General features: G+C 31.8%; 1 protein-coding gene and 3 long non-coding RNA genes across 6 annotated transcripts; 2 read left to right on the top strand and 2 right to left on the bottom strand.

Annotated features, from left to right (window-relative positions):
- Positions 1-655: 655 nt before the first annotated feature.
- LOC123894969 lies at positions 656-1,069 on the top strand. The gene is made up of 2 exons (XR_006804031.1): positions 656-789; positions 891-1,069. It is a non-coding gene; the product is annotated as an uncharacterized LOC123894969 (long non-coding RNA).
- A 1,007-nt stretch (positions 1,070-2,076) lies between these two features.
- LOC123894967 lies at positions 2,077-2,635 on the bottom strand. The gene is made up of 2 exons (XR_006804029.1): positions 2,350-2,635; positions 2,077-2,255 (listed from the first exon to the last, which is right to left on the bottom strand). It is a non-coding gene; the product is annotated as an uncharacterized LOC123894967 (long non-coding RNA).
- Positions 2,636-5,000: 2,365 nt separating this feature from the next.
- LOC123894968 lies at positions 5,001-6,039 on the top strand. Its single transcript, XR_006804030.1, has 3 exons — positions 5,001-5,234; positions 5,618-5,686; positions 5,794-6,039. It is a non-coding gene; the product is annotated as an uncharacterized LOC123894968 (long non-coding RNA).
- An 8,858-nt stretch (positions 6,040-14,897) lies between these two features.
- LOC123894965 (nicotinate N-methyltransferase 1-like) lies at positions 14,898-24,131 on the bottom strand. 3 transcript variants are annotated; one of them, XM_045945135.1, is made up of 4 exons: positions 23,616-24,131; positions 23,029-23,365; positions 21,246-21,310; positions 14,898-15,312 (listed from the first exon to the last, which is right to left on the bottom strand). In XM_045945135.1, the coding sequence occupies exons 1-4, from the start codon at positions 23,976-23,978 to the stop codon at positions 15,013-15,015; spliced, it is 1,065 nt and encodes a 354-aa protein (XP_045801091.1). In that variant the 5' UTR covers positions 23,979-24,131; the 3' UTR covers positions 14,898-15,012. The 3 variants fall into 3 exon arrangements, with proteins under 3 accessions (XP_045801091.1, XP_045801092.1, XP_045801093.1); XM_045945137.1 differs by lacking the exon at positions 14,898-15,312 and adding an exon at positions 17,654-17,806 and having other exon boundaries at positions 23,616-24,122; XM_045945136.1 differs by lacking the exons at positions 21,246-21,310; positions 23,029-23,365; positions 23,616-24,131 and adding an exon at positions 18,328-19,385.
- Between the last annotated feature and the right edge of the window lie 735 nt (positions 24,132-24,866).

Genomic DNA, 24,866 nt, shown 5'->3' with positions numbered 1-24,866 from the left:
TCTAAATTCACCAATAAATTCCTATTTTTTTCACTCTTTCAAATAAATTTATTGTTATTAAAAAATATATATATCGCTTCAATGAACCATTTATTATAGGTAACAAACTCTGTTTAAATCTGAATATAACAATGAAGAAACAAACTTTCTTTTTTTTCAAAAAAAAAAACTTTAGTTTTTCAAATATATTGAAAAATATAACAATAATTGACAAAGGGTATAATTGACAAATCGTATCCTTAAAACACAAACTGGACAGTTTATTAAAAACGCTGAATATGATAGAACTGGACACTTATACGAAAACGGAGGGAGTATTAGTTTTAGTTATAGTTTAATTTAATTTTTGTCATTTGTAAACGGCTGCATAGTCTGTCGTAGTCTGTCGTCAGCTATTCATACCGTTTTCATCGTTGTTGTTTAAAACTATTATTGTTGTTTAGGGAGTTTTCCTTTATCTATCTTGAAAAGTTAGAAAAGAAATAAAAAAATAATAAAAAGGTTGGTATATAAACTCATAATATTAGATTATTACAATATACACGACACATCAGGATATCTAAAAGACATTTGTTATACATACTTTACTATTTTGATAATATATTTTATAGCTATGATGTCTAAAGCAATTTAATATAAGTAAACATATGAGATTTTTACTATATAAAGTAATAAAATGTGTTATTTATTAAATGAAAAGGACGAAAAATATGACTCTAACTTTTAAGTTTGCTTATGTTGTGATTCTCTTTATTTTTCTACTACTTTTTCTTGAAACTATAGTCAATGGTAAATCTCATATCTCATTCTTTTCAAACTTTCTTCTAAACCCTATTCAAAATAATTGATTCTATTTCACTAACATTTATTTTTCTTATTTTACATCATAGCATCATGCACGAAGAATGAAGATTGTACATCACTAGAATGTATATATCCTAAAAATCAGACGTGTGTTTTTTATACGTGTATCTGTTGGTAATTGATATTGTTAAGTTGAAAATAAATCTATCTTACTTTCAAACTTGCAATTCTTTTCTTCTATGAAATTGTTGTGCATTTGGTACTCTTTATTTTCTCAAACTTTATTTTATACTTTTATTTCTTCACCTAGTCCAAAAGTGTATTAATTTTCTTGTTCGTCTCTCCTTATTTGGATCTTAAAATTGTGATATTGGATCGCTGTTGGTTTGGATCGGTTTTGTTTGATATCGATTCAGTATGGTTTTGGTATTTCTTTTTCTTTTAGTCCCTAATAAACATAATTTTAATATGTTATTGACATTTTTTAAACATAATATACATAGGCTTGACATAATAGATGGACATAACATAACACGGACAAGTCTTGAAAATAAAGGATCATAATATTTACATTAACATAGACATAAACCGGTCTTAGGAACAAAAAATGAAATTGAAAACTTTGGGAGGACTAAACCTCCTGATTTTATTTATATTGACTAAATTCAAAATTTGCTATATTTTTAGAAACTAAAAACTTATTTAATTTAATCCCAAATTTTAAGAACTAATGTGCTATCATCAAAACATTATGTATGCTTCAAAAAAAAAAAATATCAAAACATTATGTACATGTAGATCTAGCTTGTACCACTATCTACTATCTAGGGAGTGTTGGGAACGTATTTCAAGGTCATCTAATTAACCAGATGATAACCTGAAATCGCCCTCAATCTTTTGGGTTATCACCGACTAACCATTACCCTCTAGGGTTTTGTAACTTTTGATTGTACATGTGTGACACACCAACTAGTACACATGGCTAAATATAATTGAGGTGGTACACAATTTTTCATCTTGTGAATCTCGAATCTAGTGGAAATAGGCGTTTGAGTGATCCTCACTACTACATTGCGCCAAGTACCATGTGCCTCATGTTGATGCGGATGACTGGAAATCAGAAATCGGAGGCATGTTATCACACTGAATTAGGAAATTATCCGCAATATTGTACAACTCCCCAAAAGTACAAAGGTGTCCGCGCTTGCATAACCGAAAAGACTCAACAACATAACACTTCAAAGGCTTTAAGGAAAGTGGAAAGAATGAATATAAATCAAAATGAAAGTAATCATGAGATTTACTATAAACTTAGGAGTAACATAACATTAATTTTCAACTTAACTCTTAAACTTCCATGCAGATACATTGATGATTAGTACAAACGGATAACAAAGGCCTACACCAAGGAATAGGACAATCTTCGTCTTCTTTGCAACGATAACCCTTTCCTAGGTGTAAAACAAGAAGATTATAGTGTTAATGAAAGGGATAAATAAATAATGTAAATTTTAAAACTTGTGAAGGACGAAGAAAAGGAGTTACCAGCACTTACACCACTCAAAATAAAAAATAGAGAAATCAATATGATCATAACATATACAAACAAGACATTTGCAGTCATGTTTTTCTCTTTTATTTTAAGTAACAAACATTAAGTTTTTGTATCAATTTATAATGAATTTTATGAGAACTTATGGAGATAAAATAAAGCCATTAGAAAATTTTGTTTTATTATTATTATATTTTAAATTATATCTATATATATATATGTCTCATGTTAGTCCCTCTAATCACTACTATATATAGTTTTAAGCAACCTCTTGTTACTTTTTACTTCTTTTTAACCTTTCAAGATAGATATGAGACAAAATAATGGTATTTAACGATGAGAAGATTCATCGCAAGATTATTTTGTTTTCACTTTTCAGTATCATAGAATCAAATTTAATGCGTATCAAATGCGATAATGACATTATTTTGTTTTCATCTACTCTACGAGATAACATTGAACACCCAACATACAAGCATCAAAACATTATGTACATATAGATATATGAAGCAAGCACCTCTATGATTAGGTGTATTGCAAGGTCCGACACGTGTCACTGTCCGACACTCGTATGACACTCGTACGACGTGTCGGATAGCTTATATAGGTGTCCAAAAAAATTCAATTTTTCCTTTACTTTGACACTCATTTTATCGCTGTTTGACACCTGTAAAACACTCGTACAACACGTTTCAGACAAATGTCCCAAAAAATTGTTTTATCTTTACTTATACGACCATGTACAATGGTCACAAACATTCGACACCACTTTTTCACTTCTCAACACTCCACACCATTTTCTCTTTCCTCCACCTAATCATTCAACATTCATTCAACTTTTACACTCTCCAATGGTTTTTTCATTCAACACTTTATTCCATCACTTTCTCTACCCCACCACTTTTTATTTCATATTCTAATTTAAAATGTGATACACACACAAGCAACGTAATCAGTACGATACAAATCATGTTCAGTCACGTCCCATTCCACACTTTGTCTATATGTGCTTCACTAAATCTGCTTGCAATTCTTGATGACCTTTTGGATCATGGAACTCGGATCTAGCACGCACATGATTTACAAAAGCAGGTAACACCTCTGTCGAGTATGGTTGTGGTGCACTAGATCCACTTTCCTCAGATTGCTCAAAATCGGTCCAACATTGAGCATATAACCATTAAACGGGGGTGTTTGAGATGGATTTCTCAGCATAGATCCATAATATGGATGAAAGTTTGGAACAAAGGATGATTGGTTGAAATTTGGTGCTAAACCAAAATTAGGTATGTTTTGAGGATGTTGGTTGAAAAATTGATTTGGATTTTGATAATTGTTGGGATTTTGATAATTGTTGGGATGATTAGAAGAATTTTGGGTGTTGTTGAAGTGATTATTGGGATCCATTTCACTAAAAAAAAGACTAATACTTCAAGATTAACACTAATAGGAAGATAATAATAAGATTATTATAGTGAAAAAATCCGTTTTTTTTTTCCTGTGTCCAAATCAAATGAACCAAGTCTATATTTATAGACAAAAAAAAATTATGAATTTTGGTAAAAAAAATTAAAAAATTAAAAATTAATTTTCTATGAAATAATTGAGTTCAAAGTATTAATTGGATAAAAATCCGGAGAACCAATCGTAATCAGTCATGTGTCACAGAATCTTTCTCTCTCCGCGTCCTCCAGCCCCTCACTCGCGCTTGTCTGTGCGTGTCGTGCACGCGCCCGTCTGGACCAGCAGAAACGCGCCAAGTGTCCTCGGTGGCAGGCTCTCAACTGTGTTGAATTGTTTCAACTCCTCACTCCTCCACATCAACTTTCAACACACCTCTCCAATCATTTTTCAACTCTCAACACTCATTCAACACACCATTTAATCACCATTGCACATGGTCTACTATCATTAAGCACATATTAGACATATCTACAAGTGTTAAAGATGTATCAAACAACAATGTTGATCAATGAGAGATTGAAGATACTACATTTTGATTATAATATTTTTAGTTTTTTTTTTTTATAGTAGATGGATAACTAAAGGTAAAATATTATCATATCTTGTTTTAAAACTTTTTTTAAAAAATAACTTGCTCAACTTAGATTTACATGTATATATTTTGACTTTCAATTTATCTTTTTATAAATATGTAGCGGTGTTGATGTCCTATATTTTTTACATTAACGGTGTCGTCATGTTCGTATCGATGTCGTGTCACGGTGTCCGTATCAGAGTCCGTGTTCATATAGTTACATAGTGAGCTCACCTGCCCCGCTATCTAGGGAGCGTCACCATTCCAAAAATACTCTAAAGTAAAATTGATGTACAAATTAGGGGTGTGCAGGAAAAAAAAAAACCGACCGAAACCGTAAAAACCGAGAGTGGAAAACCGATTCGGGCGGGTTGAATTGGGTGATCCGGGCCACGGTTCAGAAAAAATCAGGTCTGGGTGAGTTGAACCGATCGGGCCCGGTTTTATTTATAATCAACCCATTATGACCGAACCCGACCGATTTGTTGACATAGTTAATATTAGCTATTATATTACAGTATATACACTAAGCCCAAATCTCAAACTAGCCCATATCCAAAGTCCAAACCTCATACTATAACTTAACCCTATGTATATAAAAGCCAATCTTATTTTTTCTCACTCAAACTAACCCTAATCTGAAGAAAGAAAGAACAGAAACGGCGCAACACAAGAACAGAACATGACGAACGACAACCCACAGGCCACAGCTACACCTTCATCTCTCAACCTCTAAACCTTCAATACTCACACGAAATCAAACTAAATAGCTCAGTCTTCGCCACTGCTCCTTCGTCCGTCTCTCTATCTCTCACTTTCGTCATCTCATCGCATCACCTTGTGAGTAAATTCGTTTTTATTTGTTCTCTTTTTTGTTTCTGTTTTCAGTTTACAATTCTTTCTAATTTATGTTCTTGAGTTTTGATTTATTTATTTATTTTTCTATTTTCTGTTCTTAAGTTTTGGTTTTTTGTATTTTCTGTTGTTGGGTTTTGTTGTGTTTGAAGTTTAAACATCATCATCATCATGTTTCAACATTTCTATAAAAAAAAAATTGATCTTCTGTTTTTTTTTTTGAAACCCTAGAGTTATGACACTTGATTTATAAAAAGAGTTACAGTTTTTTTTTCTCTTCTTATACATCTCTAAATTGATTGCTTGTTTTATTTAGTTTTGTTGGTTTTATTTCTGAAGTTTTTTTTGTTCACTCTGGTTGATTTCAGATTTATTGTTGATTCTAAGGGGGAAGAAAGAGTCTGGAGAAAGAAATGGAAAAGAAATAGCTGAAAAAGGTATTTTATTTTAATTTTATATTTTTAAATTATGTTTATGTTATTCCTTATGTTTTGTTTATGTTTAAGCAATTTTTTTTGTTGATGATGGTTTCTTCATTTTTCAGGAACTCAAGCAAGTCGTTCTCCTAATCCAGCAACTCAAGTCTCAAGACATGCCATTGAACTTGTTTGTTTCAGCCATTGTTTTTTCCAGTTGGGACTGTAGTTAATTAATTTATTGACCGCTCTCATGTTCTCTCATGGTGGTTGATTAAAGAGGAACAAGAAAAACTCATAGTAATTGACTTGCGAGTGCTAAGAAATCATGGCTGATTAAAGAGGAACAAGAAAAAATCTTAATTGACCGGCAAGTGCTAAGAAATCATGGGAATTAATAATATTATTTACTATGTGTTATGAAATATAAGTAATAGTAATAATATATAAGTATAGAGGAGAGAAGAAGAGAAGAGAGAAAGAATAGAGATTGTATTATTCTCATCAAGGTGTCTGTTTACATGACAATACAAGTCCTATTTATAGGACAATATAATGGGCCAGTGGAATGGGTCAATGCTTAATGGACATCCACCAAATTATTCATAACACTCCCCCTTGGATGTCCATCGAGGATATGCCTCATTAAAACCTTTACTAGAAAAAAACCCGGTGGGAAAAAATTCTAGTGAAGGAAAAAGAGTACAACATCCTTTGTATTTGAACTGCCTCATTAAAAACCTTACCAGGAAAACCCAATGGGACAAAACCATGGTTAAAGGAAAAAGAGTGCAGAACACAATTATATCTCCCCCTTGTGAAGACAATTATATCTGAGACGAATAAGAGCAATTAATCTTCAATATAGTTGATCAGAAGCTTTACTTGATGATGACTTTGTAGAAAGATTTGATTCTTCTTCTTTAATATAATCTTCTCTGAATTAGCTGTGGATGCAGTATTATCTTCTTCAAATTTCTTGTATGTGTAGAATCACAAACTTCAACAAAACCACACTCTGAACTTTCTGAATGTAGTGTTAAAACTTCCACATAATCGGATGATATTGTTGTATCTCTAAGATACAAATTATATACTTGACTTTGTTCCAATATCTTTGAGTTTATTGATACTATCACATACATAATTAACAAAATGCAATAGTATTCTCAATTGAACTAAAATATGGTCCTTCAAGACCAATTCAAGTAAGTGATCATTTTCTTGAGACATGAAATGATCTTTGTTTACATCAAGTGACAATAAATTATATTTGTTAATATCAAATATATTTCATTTCAAATTTTTCTTTAATCAATAGATTTCAAGAACTCTTCAGGAGTTTATGTCATCATATAACAAATTCATTTCCAAAGTGACTTATTCATTTCATTAAGTCATCTCTTCGATAGTTTGAAATGTATATCTCGTGGAAATTAAATCCTTCAAGGAGTTTTATATAATTCACACTAACAAGTGAGCCATACAAATATATCGTGACACATTTTTCAAATAAATTGAATTTTCCATGTGTTAAGAAACTTAATCAAGTGAGAGAAGAATTTTGATTTCACTTCAGGTGAATATTTCTCTTCACATTCAATGGCAAACTTTTACCAATATGCTTGAATAAAAAAATCAAGCTTTTAATGTTTGTATGTCAACATTTTATATTCACACGAAAATTAATTCGTATCTATCATGTTTTACATCTTCAGGTGTATGGACTGCTGGTCCAAAAATCTTCACTTTGCAAAGTGACTTTAATTACGTAGCAATTGCGTTTTCATTTAGACAATCATTGTCTATAATTCTCAATAGAATTTATTTCATGATCCTCATTAACTCTTTTCACAAATAGCGCTATATTATATATAAAAATATCATCAACGTTGACTTCTTTTCGGTTCCATCATATTCCATTCATGACATAATTTTCATTCATGACATAATTCGTCAAGATCTCTTTATTATCATAAATTTCAGGTACCTGAGAAGTTCTTCTGGAACTTAAAACTCAATTATGTCAAATACTCTTTTGAAGTTTTCATATCCTCACTTGGGTCATCTTTCTTTTTAGCTCCTTTTCTTATTTGAGGATTTTCATCTTTGGAACCGATTGGCCTACCACGCATCAGGGTGGTTAAATTTCATTTGCTTGTCCAACAGAGACATTCATTTTGATTGGAGCATTAGCAGCTGTTGATTAATTTCATACTCTATGCAAATGAATTATCTTTAGAACTTCTGGTTCATGCTAATTTGTAAGAGGATCAAAACGAGATAAAAATAATAATAATTTATTTCAAGTGATTCAATTGAACTTCTGGTTCACAATTTCAGCTGCTTATTCCCTCTCCCTAATATTGGGAAAACTAGTTAATCACTTGAGAAACAGCCTTTTGGGCTATAAATAATTCTCCAATTTTTGCTCAAAAATTTATCAGCCTTCTGGGCTATAAATAATTCTCCAATTTTTGGCTCAAGAATTTATAATAGATGGAGATTCATATCAAATACATTTTTCCAATATTCTTTAAGATTTCATCTTAGTGCATTATATTGGAGCAATCGGAACATACCAACACATCCAAAAATGCTTATATGAAAAATATTAGGTTATAGACCTAAACTCATTTGTAAATTTAGGGGAACTTGCATATAATAACTTGTTGGCTTGATGCGAATCAATATCTCAACATACACGTTTGAGTGTTTTCAACATATAAAATAGAAGTTATGATCTCATAAGTATCATTCATGTGATTACTTTAGACGTCTAAAAAATGGATCTTCAGGTCCATTTTCTTGTATGCTCATATTCTATACGATATCAATTTCAACTGACATACGATACTTATCAAATATTTTTTAAGAATTTAGAAAATGAGATCCTAGCAAAACTATTTGAGAAAACAAACTCACAAACTTCTAGTTGTGAGTAAACATGCATGTGACCAATTTAGTTGATGCATCAATTCAAGTCACAAAATATCTAAATGGTCAAAAATCTCAAATTATCAATTTCTTTTGGGAATTAGTAACCTATAAAAATTATTAGAATGAAGGAACTTCAGGCCCTTCACTATATATTTATAGTTTTTTTTTTTCGCATCATAATAAATCCGGGATGACCCAACCGGTATTGCCAACAATAAATTTAATATGATTTGTAAACTTCTGGTTTACAATAATTTGTGCTTCAATTGCATTATTATATATAAAAGTGTAGTATAAACTTCTGGTTTATAACTTTTTCATTACACTTAGTTTATCCAAAATATGTGTAGTAAATTAGTAATATATAGAGATATTCAACATCTCTTCATTTCTTGTTTCCATATTGATATTCATATATGAATGAAAGAAGATTATACTTATGCAATCAATTGGGACTATTGTCATTTATGTACGTTTAAAAACGTTTCATCATATTAGCGAGTGAATGCCTTTACCAATCATTGGTACATTTATATAAAAGAGCTCCAAGCAAACTTCAGGTTGCCACTCGAATTTTTCCTTACAAATGGAGCCAATAAATTTTGATGACTTTACAAGTCATCTCAAATAGCCACAAATCAACGGCAAACCAATGTATAATAATAATAAAAAGAAACTCTTATAATAAATCAATGTAAGGATAATTTAATACTCAATTGTCTTAATATATCCTCAAAATAATAATTTCAATAACAATTTGCAAGTGAATATTCAAATAACAAGACAATATAAAATTTACAAAATATTTACAAATATTCATATAAATAACATTTGGTGTAATAATTATCGTAAAAAAAATTTGGTGTAATAATTAACAAAATTGAGCCTAAAATAAATTTCCAAATAGAACACTTTAACAAAATAATTAACATTAGTGTTACAACTTTTAAAGTAAAAAAAAGTTTCTCATATAATATTTTAGGATCAAATCGTGAGATTAATATAGTTTAAAATTATATATGATTCTCAGTTCTCACATTCAATCAACACCAAATATTTAAAAATTTCACAAAATAAATTCAAATTCCATAAATCAAGGATATGATATTAATATCAAACAAATATTCTTGAATTCTTGAATTGAATATATAAAAAAAATATTCCGGGTATAAATTATAATTAAATTTATTTCCAAAAGAAAAAAGATATGATTAAGGTATGAATTATAATTTTATTTCCAAAAGAAAAAAATATCAATTAAATTGATTTATTATGGAAGAAAAATATTTTCTTAATAAGACACAATTCATACCTTAAGCATTGTAGTAGCTGAATTAATTCATAATAACACATAGTACAAAGTTATCGTATAAAATAAAATGAATAAAGTATTAAGTCATGCACACCTTTTATTTTAGTAACTTTCAAACTTAGTATATGAAAGTAACAGGAAACATCATAATTGTCAAATATAATGTAAATAAATAATCCATTAATTCATGATTTAAAAAGGTTAAAATTAATAGGTAGTATCACAATTACAAAAATTTGGCTAATAGAAATCACAAAAGAAATTAAACGATATGATATTTCAATTGATATTTGAAAATTTGTCAAATCAACTAGTTTTATTTTCAAAACAAATCATTTAATTTCAAATGAATCAATCATAATACTTCATTAACCGATAATGTAATAAATTGAAAACAATAAAAGAAAGAAATAAAAAGCATTCAATTGTTTTCAATGAGATTGATTGACCAAATTAACATATGAATGACTTTTTTTTTTTACGGTACATATGAATGACATATGAATGTATTAGTAGTGTACTAAATTATTGAATTCTTCTGGAATTCACACGGAATAATCTTGAGTTCTTCATGAACTACCCTTTTGAATTCTTATGAATTCATAGAGAATAATATGAGTTTTTCAGGAACTATGCTTTTGAATTCTTCAGGAATTGACATAGAATAATGTTGAGTTCTTCAAGAACTATGCTTTTGAATTCTTCGGGAATTCATAAATTAAATCTGTAAGGCCGTAAAAACGGTGCGATTCATGCTACATGCTTTTGTGAAATTTACTTAGCAATTGAATTTTACAATTTTATCCACTAAGTTCTTCAGGAACTATATAATAAATCACTATCAATTTACAATCCTTCAAGGATGTATGAATATTGAATTCATCTAGAATTCATTGAAGAGAAAAAGAAGTTGTTTTATTAGTTCTTCAGGAACTATATAACACATAAAAATATTTTTGATGTGCAATCCATTAGGGATGCATGATGATAAATGGTGATATTTCGTAAGTTCTTCAGGAACAAAATTAATTTTTTCTAAGTTCTTCGGGAACTAAGATTATGAATTCTTCGGGAATTCATGTATTAAATGTCTAAGTTCTTCAGGAACTAAGAATAGGTTCTTTAGGAACCAAGATTATGAATTCTTCGGGAATTCATGTATTAACTTTCTAGGTTCTTCAGGAACCAAGATTATGAATTCTTAAATATGTTTATGTTCTTTTGGATGATCGAAGTGTCGATGTTTCACCATACAGGTGTCGGTCACGAAGCATAATGATGCTTCACCAGACTATTGTCGGTCACGAAACTCAAACAATATCAAACATCCAAAATACATATTATAAATAAATAAATAAATAATTGATCAACATTTTATGTAATATTAATGATCAAAGTGTTATGCTTCACCATACAAATGTCGGATATCACGAAGCGTAAACAACATTGAATCAATTAAATACATAAAGGAATGATGCTTATTTATTTATTTAATTTTAATTATTATTATTATTTGATCTTTATAAGTATACAAGGTTGAAACGATTCATAATCATATAATAATCAAAAATAAAAACTACTTGTGATTTCATAAAAATAGAATAAGAATTGCGTACCTCAGTTGGTAAGCTCGTGCTGATAACGTGTTATGAAATATAAGTAATAGTAATAATATATAAGTATAGAGGAGAGAAGAAGAGAAGAGAGAAAGAATAGAGATTGTATTATTCTCATCAAGGTGTCTGTTTACATGACAATACAAGTCCTATTTATAGGACAATATAATGGGCCAGTGGAATGGGTCAATGCTTAATGGACATCCACCAAATTATTCATAACACTATGATAATTGATAACTTATTTAAAAAAAAGGTTTCATTTAGTCAATAAAAAAAATAAATAGGTTTCATAAAAACTCAAAATTTTTTTTTGACAAAATAAAAACTCAACTTAAACATATGAAAACATTTAGATTGAGGCCCATAACGAGTCATAAAATAATCCAAAAAAAAAACAATAAAATTTGGGTCATAAAAAAAAGTAATAAAAAAAATAGATTGAGGCCCATAACCGAGTCAACCGACCCATTTGACCCGTGACCCAACTAACCCGAGACCCGCCCAAACCGAGCCCTTATACGGTCGAAATTGGGCCTTAAAATAGCATGCTCGGTTTCACATAGATTTGATAATTTGGGCCCGAACCCGTCCGAACCCGCCCGATGCACACCCCTAGTACAAATGTTTCATAAAATATACTCTCCTTTTTTTTACAAGAAAATATACTCTCTTAAAGAATGAGTCAATAATAATTTTAAAACATTATTTTAACTCAACCAAATGAAATTGATTCAAAAAAAAAAAAACTCAACCAAATGAACTTAAAATAAGATTTAATAAAAATATTATTATAAAATGTAATTGAAAAAAAAAATGTCATCTGAACCATACAAACTTAAAATTTAGAAGCTATCAAAAAAAAGAAAACTTAAAATGTAGAATATTATTTTCCCTACGAAGTGAAGTAGTCAAAATATTTTCAGCTTCTTGATGTGACTCAAAAACAGTTTTGGAATCATTAAGGGGCATGTTTGTTTTGAGAGAGATATAGAAGAGAGAATAAGAGGAGGGAAGGTGGATTTCTCCAGTTTGGAACACAGCAGAAAAAGCACAGAGAGACCAAATTTTCTCTTCTACTCAACTCAACTGTAAACTCTTTTCTTTTTTTCCACTTTTACCCCTGTTTTTCCTGCAAACAAATGAGAGTGCTATCAAATAAAGAACCTCATTTTCCTCAATATACTTTTTTTCATACTCGAAGTACCTTCTTCATGTTTAGCATCTACATTTACATACCATTGATCGGTTTTTCGAAGTCGGATTCGTTGAGATCTCGAGCTGATGTTGTTATTTGTAGGATGCTAATTACGAATGTTTATAGTCTCCGACCTTTTCACCCTAGTACTCAAATATTGTTGACAACTTCCTCTATGGTATCTTCCTCATGTATAATTTTGTCTTAGTACTATTATAGTTTCGGACAAAAATGACCATAATATGTTATATAATCGGGCTTTAGCCCAATTTCTTACCTAAAAACATAATTCAAAATAATTTATTTTTGAATATTTTTATTTAAATAAAAATATTCATTTTCACTTGTTGGTAGTTGACGCAGTACGGAAGCGTGAAGGTTAGCAAACGCTAATCCTATTAGATAAAAGTTCTGGAATCCACCAGATTTCCGGAATCCACCAGAAAGAGTAATTTGGAATCCACCAAATTTGAGAAAAATCTCCGAATTTTTATTCAATCAAAAAGTTGTCTTCAAGGCTACAATAATTTAGTTTAAATAGGAGTGAAAAATAAAATTAACAAATCTCCTAAAAGATTGTAAAAATAAAAACAACAAACCTAGCTAAATAAAAATTACAAATCTACCTAAAATATAAAAATAACTAACCTAGGTGAAATATAAAAATAAGAAATCAACCTAAAATATAATAAAACTAAATCTAACTAACATAATAATATACAGAAGAAATCCTCCTACATCAGTCTCCTCTACCTTAAAAGAACTCGACCCCGAGTTCTCGTTTTGATAAAGAGCTTCCTTTGCAGGTTGACTCCTCCAATGAACAAGAGACCACCCTCCTGGATCCCATTGAAAGAAGTGAGAGGACCTGTCTCGTGTCAACACATCCAAATGAGGTATTAGAATATCTGGGGTGCAATTCTCAGTGAAGTTTAGCACTGCAGAAGCAGCATGAGCCTGTACTCGAGCATTTTCAAAATCATCCATGGCACCAGCTAATGCCGAAAGCACTAAGTGATGATATTTAACTTGCAAGTCTGGCCCTAAATCTGTGGACAACTGCCCAATTGCGTTTATAGCCGTCCATCGCACCCTAGGGTGTGGGTGAGAAAATGAATTCAAAACCATTGACAATACATGCTCCAGATTCTTTGTCATCACTTTTGAACAACCCTCTGCAATTTGTGCGATGGCAACGAGCGCAGCATTGTGCTTTTGCCATTCAGGGGAAACCAAGTAAGTCAGCAACAACTCAGACGCAACCGGCACAAGCGTGTTCCCACCCAAAGAAATTGAAAGTCTGTCCAAACATTCCTGTCCAAATCCATAGTTAGTAGTCTCACCAGCATCCTCATCCTCGGTCAGTGCAGCATGCCAAGCAGGATCATCTTCAATATCCACCAAGGAATCATGGTAAGTTTGTTTGCATAAATTGAAGAGATTTTCGGCTTGGGAACGGTGGTCGTTGGAGGTTGACATGAGATTTGTAATTAGGGATTCGAAGTGAGTGGAATCTTGGCCGAGAATTAACGCCATCTGAGTTTGGTTGTTTGGATCGTTGGCGGCGGCCATGGTGAGAGAGGCGGTGGCGGAGGAATTGAATTGAGTTTTTTGAGTGGTGGTGTTGTTGGATAACTTTGTCACCTGTGTTGTCAGAGCTGTGATGGCCGCGGTTAAAGCCGTCATGGCACCGTAAAACTCTGCTTTCGTCACCGGGTGATCTCCCATCTGATCACGTTAGAAAAAGAACAGGAGAAACCTGCTCTGATACCAACTGACGCAGTACGGAAGCGTGAAGGTTAGCAAACGCTAATCCTATTAGATAAAAGTTCTGGAATCCACCAGATTTCCGGAATCCACCAGAAAGAGTAATTTGGAATCCACCAAATTTGAGAAAAATCTCCGAATTTTTATTCAGTCAAAAAGTTGTCTTCAAGGCTACAATAATTTAGTTTAAATAGGAGTGAAAAATAAAATTAACAAATCTCCTAAAAGATTGTAAAAATAAAAACAACAAACCTAGCTAAATAAAAATTACAAATCTACCTAAAATATAAAAATAACTAACCTAGGTGAAATATAAAAATAAGAAATCAACCTAAAATATAATAAAACTAAATCTAACTAACATAATAATATACAGAAGAAATCCTCCTACATCAGTAGTTCAAATTATTTTCGGGTGCCATAAAAGCCATCCACATTATATTACCAATTATTACACATACAAAGTCAAAGTTCAGAAAATCCATGAATTACATCTAGAGTTACTTAATTTCATTCATTTCTGAAACTCAAGAACAGTGTAGAAATAATCCACATGAAAGGATTTGAAAAGATTGAAACCTGCAGAAATTCCAAGCTGCTTAAACTGTTCTTCAGTCCTATGTTTTCCTTTAGCTCTGTAAATTGTCATCACAAATATGTCACCTTCAAGTAATGCCCTTGTTCTGTGACTATCATCTGAATTCTCCGGCAACACCGGCTCACAAGCAATTACTTTTCCACCTGCTGGGAGTGCCTTGTAACAATTTTGCAGTATGTGCTTGATTTCTTTGTCTGTCCATGTTACTAGCACCCACTGCCAAACAGAACACAGAGTGATATAAAATTATAGGACTAATGGTATATTATTTGATCACTGAATTGACCAAAATCTTATCACATTCATTAATTAAATTAAATAATACTATTATAGTATAATTGTGTTTCTTTTTCATAGAATGACCTATCAGATCGGACTATATAAATAAGGAAAATGCTAACTAGTGCCCCCAGGGCACTAGTTAAGGATACTAATTATAGTAAAATCACATTGAAACTTGTGTAGTCAATGTTTGTAAAGTATAAAAAGTATCATTTCCAATGTAAAAATTGCTTTTTTTGTATCCTTAACTAGTGCCCCGGGGGCACTAGTTAGCATGACCCTATAAATAAATAAGAAGCAAGATTTACATTATTGATGATCATGATTTATTTTTCAAATGGTGAAAAATTTATTGATACATTCTTTTATATCACATGAGTAATTAAGCTACCTGCATACAATCATCTCTCACTAATCAACAGGGTTTCCCATGCATGTTTTCTTTAACCTTGCTAACTCTCTACTGCATGTGACTTTTATCTTGTGTACTGTCTCATCAATGCATTTAAAGTAAGCCTTCCTCCAACACTTCTTAAACAACAAAACTCCAACTACAACCCAAAAGCCAGTACCAAAACCAATTGCTACCACAAAGTAAAACCACAATTTCTCAGCCTTGTCCTCTTTTTCATCTTCATCCATATCATTTTCACCAGGATCACACTTATTGGACAATGGCGCACCACAAAGAAATTTGTTGCCAACATAAATAAATGGATCATTAAGTGTTGAAAATTGGTTTCCTTGTGGAATTGGTCCTGAAAGGTTGTTGTAGGACAAGTTTAGTGCACTTAGAAAAGTTAAACTAGACATGGTGTGAGGAATTGAGCTTGAAAGTTGATCATGAGAGAGGTCTAAAGATTCAAGCGACTTCATGTTCCCTATGGTTGTAGGAATTTCACCGGACAAATGATTGTGCGACAGGTTTAGGCCTTGCAGAGCCGTAAGAAGAGTTATTCCTTTAGGAATAGATCCACTCAAATTGTTGCTTGATAAATCCACATTGGCCACAAGTTTCAGATTTCTCGTATAATGATCTTCTCTTCCTTTAATGATCTGACTCACATCTTGTTCATACCATTCCATATACCTCGGCCCTCCGGGAGCTAAGGAAACTAATGGTTTGTTTCCTTGAATCATTGCTGTAAGATTCCCAATGCAGGGAGGGATGGAACCTATCAACATGTTGTTGGAAAGGTCCAAGATTTGCAAAGCTGAAAGTTTGCAAAGTTGTAATGGAATGTACCCTTGGAACTTGTTTTGTCTTAACCTGAGAATTTGGATTAAGGAGAAAATGTCCCCTATCCATGAAGGTATAGTCCCTGACATTTTGTTCTCTCCGATATCTAAGATTAACAATTGCTTTAAATTCCTCAAGAATAATGGAAACTCCCCTCGAAGACTATTGTTATTCAAATGCAACCAAACCAAAGTCGAAAGATTACCAAACGAGCTTGGAATAACTCCGGATAGTTTGTTAGATGATAGGGTCATCTCATTCAATCTTTGAGTTGAACTCCAACAATCAGGAATGTTGCCAACTAAATTGTTGCTTGAAAGGTCAATTTGGTACAAAGAGTTTATTTTGCACAATGAATATGGAATGGAATCATTTATGAGGTTGTTTCCAAGAAGCAAGTGAGTGAGATTGGGAAATGTTTGAGCAATATTTTGAGGAAGTGATCCAGTGATATGGTTATTGGTGAGGTTCACATAGGCTAGTGACTTAGGAAATTTTATCTCAGAAAACATGCCTTCTAAATGGTTGAGAGACAAATCTAGATTTTGCAGGTTCTTAAGTTTACCAAAACTTTGAGGAAATTTCCCTTGCAAATTGTTTTTACTAAGATAAAGGGTATGCAGATTTGAAAGTTGACCAATATTCTGTGGGATTGTACCATTCAAAAAGTTTTCTGACACATCAAGGTTTTCTAGGCTAACTAATTGCTCAATACTCATAGGAATTACACCATAAAAACGATTAGAAGAAATAATCAAGGTGCTTAGATTGACAAATTGTCCAATACAATTAGGAAGAGACCCGGTCAAATTATTATTGTTCAGAATTAAATACTGTATATTGACAAGTGATGTTATACTACAAGGAAAATTTCCTATCAAGTGGTTATTAGAAATGTTTAAGAAGCTTAAGTTTACCAATTTTCCCAGAGAATTTGGAATAGATCCATTCAAGTGATTGTTAGAAAGGATTAAATATTGCAAGTTTAACAATTTTCCAAAAATATGTGGAATAGGACCATGGAAAAAACCTGAATGAAGTCCAAGAATTAACATATTTTGAAGTTGTCCTAACCATTCTGGCAGCTGATCATTGAAATTATTGTTGCTCAAATGAAGTTCCTCTAAACCAAATTCAATGCAGTGAGACTGCAAATTCAAATTGCCGACGAGTGCGCGTCCTTGAATTCTGTTTCCAGACAAATCTAGTGATATAAGATTACACATATTTCCTAGAAATGTTGGTAAAGAGTCCTCAATATAGTTTACATGATTCAATGATAGATTCAGATACTGAAGACTATGTAACCCACCAAACCACAATGGAACAGATTCAATGTTATTTTGGGAAAGATCAAGCTCTATCAATGAAGTCAAATTTTGAAGAGGGAGTGGAATTGAGCCATTAAGGACATTGTTTCCAAGAAAAAGAGAACCAAGTTTGGCACAATTACTCAACCAAAATGGAACTGAACTGAGACTGTTATTAGTAAGGTCAATAAATTTAACTGAACTACTCATGTGTCTTAAATCATTCAAATCCGAGACATCAAATTTATTATCTGCAAGATTTAGAGACTCGATGCTAGAAAAATTTGTGTAACTAACAATTTGATTATCGCTGCGCATTTTGGTAATTACGCTGCAGTTCATCAAGTCTAATTGTAACAAAGAAGGAAGCATGTTAAGTACCATGAATAAATTTTGTACCTTACCAAGAAAAACATCACTCATGTAAAGATTTTGAAGCAATGAAAGTTTTGAAACCCAATAGATATCATCAGAATGTAACCAAGAATTGAAGCTGAGATCAAGAAAGTACAATTTTGTAAGATTTCCTAGATCATTTGGGATCATGCCACTAAAATGAGAATCAGAGAGAGAAAGATATTGTAACTGGTTAATAGAATTGAACCAAGTTGGTATTGGACTTGAATTAAAATTGTTTCCACTAAGGTCCAAATAGGTAAGATATTTGAACTTTGAAAGAGAAGGGTGAATATATTGAGATTCAAGCTTATATTTTGAGAAGGAACAGTTTTGTTGATAATCTTCTCCTTTTTTAGGGTAGCATGGATTCCTAAGGTCAATTTTGACAACATGGTTGGTAATGTTGCTGCAACTAATTCCTTTCCATTTGCAACAATCATTTCCTTCCCAAGAGGAAAATCTTAATGATGGATCATTAAAACTTCCTTTGAGTTCAATAAGTGATTGTTTCTCTTCTTCCAAACAACCAAATGATGAATGGTGAATCAAATGGAAAATGATGAGAAAAACAAAGGTTTGGTATCTTGACATATTTGAGGGGATGAGTGGATAAGTAACTTGGAAAATAACGATATATTTGAGTCCACTAAATAGGCATCAAATTATACAGACCCTATTGATTGATTTATATTTCAATAGTAGTTATAACTTTTAAGTGTTTTTCCAAGAAGACGCGTGGTAATAAGCTTTTGTTGGTCAAAGTCTTCCTTAGAAATCTAAGGACAACTTTCTGCTTAGTGACTTTAGGGAGGGTTTTGTTCACACTCCCATAATGGGTGGTTATGTTTACACATAAAGTTGGAAAGTGATAGCTTCCAACTAGTTCAGTGGATAAGATGGCTGTGGAGTAAAGAGTTTCCACTTCTGACCCGTTTGGGTAAGTCATTACAAAAACTACTTCTACACTGACGACCAAAAATGAGTCGAGTCAAATCAAACTCGCATTAACTTTAACTTGATAAAAATAGTTTCAACTCAAAATTCGACTTGTGTTTGATACATTTTTTTTTTTAAACTTGAGTTTGATTCATTTAAAATTTAAGAACAGTTCTTCTCAATTTTGAATAAAAATTAATCAATTTATTTTAGAGTTAAATAAACTTTTGATCCATATAAATATTTCAAAATTTATTTTTAATCCTTATAAAAAATTCAGCAACTTTTAATCGCTTAAATATTTTTTGTCACAAGTTTTGGTTTCTACTTTTAATCAATTCTTGTGTATTTTCATATTTTTGAATGATTTTTTATATTCATGTTTATAATAATATTATAAGAACATTTCCCACAAAAATTTAGAATTTTTTAACATAAAATGAATTATTTATGAATTTTTATGCAAAAACTAAAAAATTCATATTTAATTTATCCATCGTTAAAAAAAAAATTAACTTTTGCAAGATAAATTCGTAAAATGTACTAGTACTAAACATGACTACAGAAAAAAAAAATTAAAATTTTAAATGATATACACAAGTTAAATGAAATGCAGGAACCAAAAATCATAACAAAAAATATTTGAAAAACCAAAATTTGCTGAAATTTTTTATAGACTAAAAAAATTGCAAATATTTGTAAGGACCAAAAAGTTAATATTTTAAATAATACTATTATAGTATAAAATCTCACCCATTCTATGCAGTTGGACTCCAAAATTTTGAGGCTCAATCGTCCAATTTTGGGGGCTAAATGTTTAATAATAGATATTAAATATTTGATAATGTAATAATATTCAATGTCATATGAATGGCCGAGCGGTTGTCGCAACAATAGGTCGTGGTCTCAAGTCCCGCACATCCCATTTTCTCTATAACTAGTGTTACTTTGATATAAAAATAAAAGATCAGTTTACCCGAGTTCGATTCCTGGGTGGAACAATTTCTTGGTCAAGCTTTACTTACCTCGTGGCCGAATTCTGGACTACTAGGGCCCATTTCCCCTAGGAACTAGAGGGTTATAAACCAAAAAAAAAGACTCTTTTTTATGTTGATATTTTCATTTTCTTTCTTCTTCTCTTTTTTGTGTCAAAATGACGTGTTAAGCCTTAGACTATATACAATGGTTTCAACACCTTCAACAGCCACTTTTTCACTCCACATCATTTTCTCTTTCTTCCACCTAATCATTCAACACACATTCAACTTTTACCCTCTCCAATGATTTTTCTATTCAACACCCTACCCCACCACTTTCTATTTCATATTCTTATTTAAATAGAACCAAGTCTCTATTTGTAGAGAAAAAAAAATCACGAATTTTGGTAAAAAAATAAAAAAATAAAAAATTAATTTGCAATGAGATAATTGAGTTCAAAGTATTAATGTGATAAGAATCCGGAGAGCCAATCAGACAAAGACACGTGTCCTTATCTCTTTCTCTCTCCGCGTTTCACTCTCGCCCACTCTCCTCACCCGCGCGTGTATCACACGCGCCCTGCTGCAACCAAACAAAACCCGCCGCGTGGCCCCCTGCGTCAGATTCAACACAGTTGAAACATTTCATCACCCAACTCCTCCACATCATTTTTTCAACACTCCCTCCAATGGTTTCAACAGTTGAAACACTCCTTCAACACCCTTTTTTCTTTCCATTGCACATGGTCTTAGGACCACCACACTATATTTTCTCCCGAGTAGGGTCTACTTTATAGAATAAAGCCATTCTCGTACACACAAGTAAAAATCACAAGCTGAACCGTATCTCTGTCTCTATGTAAGATATTTTAGTTTTTCATTAACTAGGACGATGCCCTGTCTTTTTCCAATCCGTGATTGTTCAATTTATTTAGGCAAACAATCAAAGTAGAAAGATACAAAAAAAAAAAAAAAAAGTAATTGAGGGAATGGATGGTGACGTACCTTCATGAAGATAGCATCTGCTTGGGGAATGAATTTGAACATGTCACCACCCACATGAGTTACACCTATATTATTATTATGAAATTCACATGTCACAACCACAAATTAAAATCCAACAATGGCAAAGGAATTAGTGGCCTAATTAAAATTATAATTATATTACTCCCTCCGGTCCTTATTATAAGGAACAGTTTGACAAAAACATACAGACCAAGGAGACCTATTTTTTTTTATTAAAAATTCTAAAATGTTAGGTTTAATTCCAAAAATAACCTTGGTCTTAATTGATTGTTGTCTCTTGTAATTATCAATATACTAAACCACTATTCTTAATTTCAATGTAACTCATACATGAATATATAGATTGAATGGTGGTAGACCATTTACGTGACTCTTTATTTACTAAAATTTGCCTCCAATTTTTTTTTATAGGAAATGTGTGTGTAATTAATGCTAAGCATTGGAATAGGTTATATTGGAGTATACAATTCAATTCAATAAGGGTATAAAAGGAATTACTTATTTAATAAAACATAGATTTAAGGAGTGTTCCTTATATAAAGGACCAAAAAAAAAATTCAAATTGTTTCTTATAATAAGGACCTGAGGGAGTATTATGTTACATAATTCCATTTTTTTTTATAAAAAGAAAAGATAGTAATTGTGCTTTCGCTCATGAAGGAGACCATAAGGTATCTCTTTTAGCCGAGTGAGTTGAAAAGTTCATAGTTCAAATCCAGAAAAAAATAAATCTCTTCTAGCTTCAATTATTTGAAGTTTTGAACTCTCATAAAATCAATTTATTTTCAACTCATTTTAAATTAATGTTAATTTTATAAAATCTCTATAAAATTGAGTTTTAAAATCTCACTTTTGCTTAAATTTCATAAAACACCACTAATAATGGGCTCAAGATTCTGTGACACTGTAAACTCTTCACTCCTCTCAAAAAATGTGCTTAGCAAAGAATCAAACACAAATTCTCTGTGTTGCTACGCTACACATTTGATGGATAAATAAATTTATAAAACTCACTAATTACAAATAAAAAAACACATTAATAAGCAAAGCATTTTAATAATCATTCAACATTCACTCTCCTATAATGGTCTCAGACTCTCAGTCTCACATAAAATGGTAGGACTAAAAAAATTTCCTTCAATAATAAAATAGGGTCATGCTAACCGGTGCCCCCGGGGCACTGGTTAAGGAAACCAAAAAAGGAAATTTTAAAATTAAAAATAACATTATTTACACTTTCGAGACGTTGACTGCACAAACTTCAATGTGATATTACTATATTTTGTTCCTTAAACAGTGCCCCGGGGGCACCGTTTAGCATTTTCCAATAAAATAATAGACTTTAGAGTGCTGTTAGCACTACTACTCATCAATGAGTAATATTAGCAACATTCATCTAAACTCAATTATAAGCAAACTTAGCTACGTTCACATTTATTAAGGATAATACTAGTTAAATGTATTTAGCTTTTATATAAAAAATTTCCACAAGTCCTAGCTCAATGGGCAAAAATGCCGAAATTGTTAGGTTAGACGTCACTCATGACCAGGCCCGACTCCAGTCATGCCATCCGACCAAGCAATTTCAGCCTTTCAACCAATTGAAGGAGGATTTGTGGACCTAAACTACCCATATTTAGTGATCATCTTTTCACAATGTTGAAAAATAAATGTAAAAATATTTTTGAAAAAATAACATTAAATAGGAATAGATATACATAGGTCAATTGAAAAATTAGTGGTGTCAATTTTACAAACATACCTGGAATTTGTGGTGCTTTGGCCACAACTTCAGGAAGATCAAAGTTCAACCCTTCTTTAATATTTGGGTATTTTTGCAAGATCATTTTGAGACAATCACCACCACTGCCACCAACATCAACTAACTTCTCCACATTTTGAAAGCCAGGATAGCCCTCCAAAAGGGCTATCATGAAGGGCACTGATACCCCTGACATAGCCTTCAACATTAACTCATTCATCTCTGGTTTTTTCAAGTAATAGTCATATGCTCCTTCTCCATTAGCTCTCTCAAATGGCTCCTTTGAAGGGTCCACAACTGCTTCATGGACCAATGGCCATGCTCTCATCAATGCATCCTGCACACCCAGTCGTTTAACGGTGACTAATTTCGTCAAAAATTCGCAGAACACACTGAAATTTTCCTCTCAAGAGTCAAATATCAAATTCTTAACCACTAATTAAACACTCAAATTTCTTAACCACTGATTAAACACTCAAATTTCATACCATTTGAATCAATCCATCCATCAAACCAATTGTTTTGTAAACTTGATTTTAAATTCTAACATCATTAAAAAAAATGATTAAAAAGAAATTAGAACTAACCTGGTGGTGCTGGAGCACATAAGCACCATACGACAACCCATGTTCATCAGTCACAAGCGTTTTCCCAACCTCAGTTAACGAGTACTTCCTTTCACCACTCCCAATATCTTCTTCAAAAACTCCATAACTAGCGAGCATACGAAGCACGCGCTGAAGATTCTCGGCATCACCGCCACCGTCAGGAATCACACGCGCAAGGATCTGAGCAGCAGTGAGAGGCGCGTTAGAACCACCTTCCCAAATTGCGTCAGCAACATTGAGACGTACGACAGCGTTTAAAGACATGGGAACACTTATCATGTTTGCTAGTTCTAGAATTGCTAGCCTCGCTTGTTTTCTTGATTCGGTGGTTTGTTCTGCCATTGTTGGATTTGGTTAGTGGTTATGAGAGGTTGTGTAGTTTTTTGTGATGGTAGTTTAGTTTAAGAAAAGTAGAAAGTAGAAAACACAAACACAGGGTTCAAATTTATGTAGACGGTGATGGTGAAAAAAGGTATAAAATGGTAAAGGTGGAGAGATATAAAAAGTTGAGAACAGCAACTATCACCCTGATATATTTATACATTTCACATCTGAGAAACCTAAGCAGGACTTCAAACAAATTTTTACAACACAAACAATATTTTTTTACACACATTTTTAACATTGTAACATTTTTTTACACACATTTTTAACATTTGTTATTTTGGACTTTAATATAAAATAAAAATATTTATTTATTTTTTAAATACATTAAATAATTATTGTATTTAGTTTATATTATATGAGAAACATATTTTCTGTGTTGATAGTTGATAAAAAAAAATTGGAGTTGAAGTTGTAACATCCTAGAACCAATTTGTATCCAATTGAGAGAGGAGTAGGGTGGCATTTAGTATGGTGAAGTAAAAAAGTTGTCCACCATGGACCATCATAGATTAATGGCTAAATTTTGCAGTTGCATTGCATCTTATTATACATCTCCCACATCATATCACATTTGATACTCCTCCTTCCTTCTCCTCTGTGAGATTGATCAATTGAGAGTTTTAGAGAAATTGCTAAATATTAAGTTGATAGAAATGATCAGAGAAATGTTTTGCTATCATACAAGTGAGTTGTAGTTTCAATGATAATATATTTATATACTAGAGTGAGCATTGGATGTCATGCATTATTTTTCATAATAATGTAAGTTGTCTTTCACTATTTTGAGTTGTCTTCCAGCAATTGATGTCATTCACACTACCCAACAAATTTTTCATAATAATG

Source organism: Trifolium pratense, linkage group LG7 (assembly GCF_020283565.1).
Source record: "Trifolium pratense cultivar HEN17-A07 linkage group LG7, ARS_RC_1.1, whole genome shotgun sequence".
In the NCBI taxonomy this organism is placed as follows: Eukaryota; Viridiplantae; Streptophyta; class Magnoliopsida; order Fabales; family Fabaceae; genus Trifolium; species Trifolium pratense.
This window is presented reverse-complemented; position numbering and strand designations above follow the sequence as displayed.